Raw genomic sequence first — 7,221 nt, forward strand, 5'->3', positions numbered from 1 at the left:
GATCAACTCGACTCGAAACAAATATGACTGATTACAGAAACCAAATATACTTAGCATTCAAACAAAAATATCCAGAACTAAATGTAACGGAACAAAGGATTGCAGACCAACGGCGATTCTTAGCAAAGAATAATAAAATATCCCCGATTGAATTACAAGAAATCAAACAACAAGTGGCACATGAACTATCATTAAATGAAACAACTGAATTAAATACCACAGTAGAAGTAGTGCCAGAAATAGAAGAGACACCTACAACAACAGATAACAGAATCGATACAAATGATGAAATAAAGAGAATAACAGCAGAAAATGAACTAAAAACATCTTTAGAGCAATATAAAGACTTTGAAATAGAATTCAGACCTAAGCTACCAAAAATAAGAAGTGGCGTTAAAACAAGGTCTACAATAATAACAATTAATGATATACTTAAAAATTACATTGAAGATAATATGTCGTTGAGCGCGATTAATACAATAACGTATTGTGCAGCAGTAGCAGTATCGAGACTATTAGGTTACAAAATAGAACGCATGTCAACAACAAAACAAAATCATGAAAATGTGATACCTAAATGGCAAAAGCGAATAGAGACACGTATAGAAGGGAAAAGACAAGTAATTGGAAGAATAACGCAAGTGTTAAATGGAAAAAAATCAAAAAGACTTAACCAATCATTGAAAGATATATACAGATTATTACAGACAAAACCTGGAAAACCTGAATTTGAATCAATAATCCGAAATTACAACGACACATTAAAACAAACAGTTCAAGCACTATCACAAAGAATCAGAAGATATAAACAACAAAGCGAAAGACGAAAACAAAATACAATGTTCTATAATAACGAAAAAATGTTCTATAGAAATCAAAATAAAATAAATTCAAGCAATATTAACAATATACCACAAATAGATGAAATAGAAAACTACTGGAAAGAAATCTGGAGTAACCCAAAGGAATATAAAGAATCTAATTGGATAAATGATATTGAAAATGAAAATAAAGAAATACCACATATGACTTCAGTAAATATAATAAAAGACGACTTAACCGAAACCCTCAAGAAATCCCACAATTGGAAAAGCCCAGGACAAGACAAAATACAAAACTTCTGGTACAAACACTTTACAACAATACATGAACCAATGGCAATAGCAATGGATAAAATAATACAAACAGGACAAACCGATGACTTCCTCACTTCCGGAATAACATATCTACTCCCAAAAGCAGAAAATACATCAGATCCCAGCAAATATAGACCAATCACTTGCCTAACAACAATGTATAAAATCCTAACATCCATAATATCAACAAAAATATATAATCATTTAAGCAACAACAACATAATAGCTGAAGAACAAAAAGGCTGTATAAAACACTCAATGGGCTGTAAAGAGCAATTAACAATAGACAATATCATAACAATAAGAGCTCGTCAAAAACATAGAAATCTTGAAATGGCATACATAGACTATAAGAAAGCATTCGATTCAGTCCCACATAAATGGTTATTAAGAGTGTTAAAACTATATAAAATTGACAACACACTAATAAACACATTAGAAAATATGATGAAAAAATGGAAAACTAAATTGTGTGTCAATATAAATAATGGAACAAAAATAAGTACAGAAATTAAAATAAACAGAGGAATATTTCAAGGCGACTCGCTCAGTCCTCTGTGGTTCTGCTTAGCCTTAAATCCACTGTCATCATTACTCAAAAAATTAAAAGGCGTAAATCTAAAGTCAAATAATACAAAATATAATCTTACACATCTACTATATATGGACGATTTAAAACTATACGCCGAAAAAGAATCTGATTTAAATGCAATGATAAAAACAACAGAAACTTTCTCCAATGACATAAATATGGAATTTGGATTAGATAAATGTGCTATAATGAAATTGAAAAGAGGTGTCTACTCAGAAAGACCTGAGTACGAAACTGATAATGGATATATAAAGGCACTAGAAAATGGAGATATATACAAATATTTAGGTATTAAACAAATGCATAAATCTAAAATGACAGCAGTTAAAGAAGAAATAAAGAAAACATTAAATCAAAGAATCATTAAAATACTAAAATCTCAACTAAACTCAAACAACAAATTCAAAGCCATAAACACTTGGGCAATACCTGTACTGACATACTCGTTCGGAATAATAAAATGGAGTAAAACAGAACTCGAGACCATCGAAAGACATATAAGGCGACAACTTACAATGTTTGGAGTACACCACCCTAGAAGTTCTGTAGCACGACTATGTGTTAGTAGAAAACATGGGGGTAGAGGGTTACTAAACATTGTAAGCCTTGAGGCCAAACAGCGAGAACTGTTGAGAAAATACCATCAACAAAAATGCTATGTCTCAGAGCTCCACAAAATAACATCAACACTCGATTACAACTACACACCTTTAAACCTCAGCAATATTGAACATCAAATAGATATACAAAATGAAAAAGAGAGGATTAACACATGGGCCTCAAAAGAACTCCACGGAAGATACCGGGCAGAACTCAACCAAACACACGTAGACGAAGAAATGTCTACAAAATGGTTGAAGTACGCCGGTCTTCACGGAGAGACAGAGGGGTTCATGATGGCAATACAAGATCGAGTGGTTCCGACCCGTAACCATCAGAAATATATCCAAAAGCTAAACATACCAACAGACAAGTGCAGGATGTGTCATATGGAGTCCGAAACAATAGAACATATACTAAATGGGTGTAAAATACTCACAAATACCGAGTACCTAAGCCGTCACAATCAAGTAGCCAAGATCATACATCAGGAACTGGCAATAAGATTCGTACTAATCAAAGACCCATTACCATACTATAGATACGAGCCACAAAGTGTAATGGAAAACAACAGTGCCAAGCTCTACTGGGATAAAGAAATAAGAACTGATAAGACTGTGGCCCACAACCGCCCAGATATAGTACTAGTAGACAAACATCAAGATAAGGCATACATAATTGACATAGCGGTCCCACTAACACACAAACTACAGGACACGCATAGTGAGAAACGCCGAAAATATACAGACTTGGCCTATGAGATCAATAAGATGTGGCGCATTAAGAAAGTTGAAATCATACCTATAATCCTGTCATCAATGGCCGTAATACCGAAAAATCTGGCCTTAAGTTTGGCATCACTGGAAATCAGAAAAACTAAGATCTATGAAATGCAAAAAGCAGTGATACTTCAGAGTTGTAGAACAGTCAGAAAAGTACTAGACTTGAGTTGAGTCTAACCAGTCGTGTCTCTGCCACCAAAAGTGGCCGACACAACTGTGATCACACCGGAACAACCGTGATATACAAAGATAATAATAATAATAATAATAATAATAATAATAATAATAATAATAATAATAAGGAGGCACAGTGGTGTAGTGGTTAGTGTGTAGGGCTATGTAGTGTAATGGAGAGTAAGATCTATAGTTCGAGCCCCGATGTGGTAAAGCAATTTTTCTGAGAAAAAAATTGTTTTAACTGTGCTTCCCGTCCCTGCCCAACCAACGCTGTTTAGGACGGCCAACTTAAGTAGTATGGGGAAAGCGGGGTGCTAAGTGAGGACGAGTTTCTGCCCGACCCCGGGTATCGGTACTTCGGTATCGGTACCCACCTGGGGGTACCCGCAAGGGTGCCCCCACCCGGGGGTGCCAGTAAAAAGGTGCCCCCACCCCGAAGAGACGTCCGCAAGGATGTCTCTTCACCCTTCGAGTAGTTACTCGTCCTCACACGCAATGGCCACTTTTGTTTCAAAAAATAAAAAATCTTATTTCAACAAACACATGTTAGTGGTGAGAAATGGGTGGCAATAGACACATGTTAGTGTTGAGCTTATTCTAGGGACTGGGACCCCGTAAAAAGGCCAAAAACAAATATATATATAATTATGATTACACGTAGTCGAAGGAATAACGGGGGGTGTTCGGGAGGTACCCTCTCAAATAAATCCCGCGTTCAGCAGGTAGGCATTGACTGCAGTTCGTTAAGTATGCATCATATCCCACGCAGTGATGTGCTATGCGGGTAAAGCTGTGATGTAATGCGACCGCAGACTAGTCAACAAAATCAGACTAACCTCCAAAATGTTTCAGTTCAAGCTGGTTCTCAGCGACAACTGACCAATTTGGTTGAAAAATCGCAAAAGCGCATGAAATGGACACATGAGATGAATACCTTGATAATGCGCGAATACTACAGATCAACTCGACTCGAAACAAATATGACTGATTACAGAAACCAAATTTACTTAGCATTCAAACAGAAATATCCAGAACTAAATGTAACGGAACAAAGGATTGCAGACCAGCGGCGATTCTTAGCAAAGAATAATAAAATATCCCCAATAGAATTACAAGAAATCAAACAGCAAGTGGCACATGAACTATCATTAAATGAAACAACTGAATTAAATACCACAGTAGAAGTAGTGCCAGAAATGGAAGAGACACCTACAACAACAGATAACAGAATCAATACAAATGATGAAATAAATAGAATAACAGCAGAAAATGAACTAAAAACTTCTTTAGAACAATATAAAGACTTTGAAATAGAACTCAGACCTAAGTTACCAAAAATAAAAAGTGGCGTAAAAACAAGATCTACAATAATAACAATTAATGATATACTTAAAGATTACATCGAAGATAACATGTCGTTGAGCACAATTAATACAATAACATACTGTGCAGCAGTAGCAGTATCGAGACTCTTAGGCTACAAAATACAACACATGTCAACTACAAAACTAAATCAAGAAAATATAATACCTAAATGGCAAAAGCGAATAGAGACACGTATAGAAGGGAAAAGACAAGTAATAGGAAGAATAACGCAAGTGTTAAATGGAAACAAATCAAAAAGACTTAACCAATCATTAAAAGATATATACCGATTATTACATACAAAACCTGGAAAACCTGAATTTGAAGCTATTATCCGGAATTACAACGACACATTAAAACAAACAGTTCAAGCACTATCACAAAGAATCAGAAGATATAAACAACAAAGCGAAAGACGAAAGCAAAATACAATGTTCTATAATAACGAAAAAATGTTCTATAGAAATCAAAACAAAATAAATTCAAGCAATATTAACCATACACCACAAATAGATGAAATAGAAAACTACTGGAAAGAAATCTGGAGCAACCCAAAGGAATATAAAGAATCTAATTGGATAAATGATATTGAAGATGAAAATAAAGAAATACCACCTATGACTTCAGTAAATATAATTAAAGATGACTTAACCGAAGCCCTCAAGAAATCCCACAATTGGAAAAGCCCAGGACAAGACAAAATACAAAACTTCTGGTACAAACACTTTACAACAGTACATCAACCAATGGCAATAGCAATGGATAAAATAATAAAAACAGGACAAACCGATGACTTCCTCACTTCCGGAATAACATATCTACTCCCAAAAACAGAAAATACATCAGATCCCAGCAAATATAGACCCATCACTTGCCTAACAACAATGTATAAAATCCTAACATCCATAATATCAACAAAAATATATAATCATTTAAGTAACAACAACATAATAGCTGAAGAACAAAAAGGCTGTATAAAACACTCAATGGGCTGTAAAGAGCAATTAACAATAGACAATATTATAACAATAAGAGCTCGTCAAAAACATAGAAATCTTGAAATGGCATACATAGACTATAAGAAAGCATTCGATTCAGTCCCACATAAATGGTTATTAAGAGTGTTAAAACTATATAAAATTGACAACACACTGATAAACACATTAGAAAATATGATGAAAAAATGGAAAACTAAATTGTGTGTCAATACTAATAATGAAACAAAAATAAGTACAGAAATCAAAATAAATAGAGGAATATTTCAAGGAGATTCACTCAGTCCTCTGTGGTTCTGCTTAGCCATAAACCCACTGTCATCACTACTTAAAAAGCTAAAAGGCGTAAATCTAAAATCAAGTGATACAAAATATAATCTAACACATCTACTATATATGGACGACTTAAAACTATACGCCGAAAAAGAATCTGATTTAAATGCAATGTTAAAAACAACAGAAATTTTCTCCAATGATATAAATATGGAATTTGGATTAGATAAATGTGCTATAATGAAACTGAAAAGAGGAGTCTATTCTGAAAGAAATCAATACGAAACTGAAAATGGATATATAAAGGCACTAGAAAATGGAGATATATATAAGTACTTAGGAATTAAGCAAATGCATAAATCTAAAATGACAGAAGTTAAAGAAGAAATAAAGAAAACATTAAACCAAAGAATAATAAAAATACTAAAATCTCAACTAAACTCAAACAACAAATTCAAAGCAATAAACACTTGGGCTATACCTGTACTGACATACTCGTTCGGAATAATAAAATGGAGTAAAACAGAACTTGAGACAATTGAAAGACATATAAGGCGACAACTTACAATGTTTGGACTACACCACCCTAGAAGTTCTGTAGCACGACTATGTGTTAGTAGAAAACATGGGGGTAGAGGGTTACTAAACATTGTAAGCCTTGAAGCCAAACAGCGAGAATTGCTGAGAAAATACCATCAACAAAAATGCAATGTCTCAGAGCTCCACAAAATAACATCAACACTCGATTACAACTACACACCTCTAAATCTCAGCAATAATGAACATCAAATAGAAATACAAAATGAAAAAGAGAGGATTAACACATGGGCCTCAAAAGAACTTCACGGAAGATACCGGGCAGAACTCAACCAAACACACGTAGACGAAGAAATGTCTACAAAATGGTTGAAGTACGCCGGTCTTCATGGAGAGACAGAGGGGTTCATGATGGCAATACAAGATCGAGTGATTCCGACACGAAACCATCAGAAATACATCCAAAAGCTAAATATACCAACAGACAAGTGCAGGATGTGTCATATGGAGTCCGAAACAATAGAACATATACTAAATGGGTGTAAAGTACTCACAAACACCGAGTACCTAAGCCGTCACAACCAAGTAGCCAAAATCATACATCAGGAATTGGCAATAAGATTCGGACTAATCAAAGAACCATTACCATACTATAGATACGAGCCACAAAGTGTAATGGAAAGCAACAGAGCCAAGCTCTACTGGGATAAAGAAATAAGAACAGATAAAACTGTGGCCCACAACCGCCCAGATATAGTACTAGT

General features: G+C 34.6%; 1 protein-coding gene across 1 annotated transcript; it reads left to right on the forward strand.

Annotated features, from left to right (window-relative positions):
* The first annotated feature begins 1,886 nt into the window (after positions 1-1,886).
* LOC128964414 (uncharacterized) lies at positions 1,887-3,281 on the forward strand. Its single transcript, XM_054311003.1, has 2 exons — positions 1,887-2,016; positions 2,137-3,281. The coding sequence occupies exons 1-2, from the start codon at positions 1,887-1,889 to the stop codon at positions 3,279-3,281; spliced, it is 1,275 nt and encodes a 424-aa protein (XP_054166978.1).
* Positions 3,282-7,221: the final 3,940 nt, after the last annotated feature.

The sequence above is a fragment of the Oppia nitens genome, unplaced genomic scaffold (genome assembly GCF_028296485.1).
Source record: "Oppia nitens isolate AA-2021 unplaced genomic scaffold, nextdenovo-longstitch-racon4-pilon3 scaffold8_pilon_pilon_pilon, whole genome shotgun sequence".
Lineage (NCBI taxonomy): Eukaryota > Metazoa > Arthropoda > Arachnida > Sarcoptiformes > Oppiidae > Oppia > Oppia nitens.

Bases quoted from the DNA above. Each gene is read 5' to 3' on its own strand.
- LOC128964414 (XM_054311003.1), top strand. From the start codon at position 1,887: ATGGAATTTGGATTAGATAAATGTGCTATAATGAAATTGAAAAGAGGT. The intron at 2,017-2,136 runs GTATTAAACAAA...ACAAATTCAAAG, and splicing joins AGATATATACAAATATTTAG to CCATAAACACTTGGGCAATA.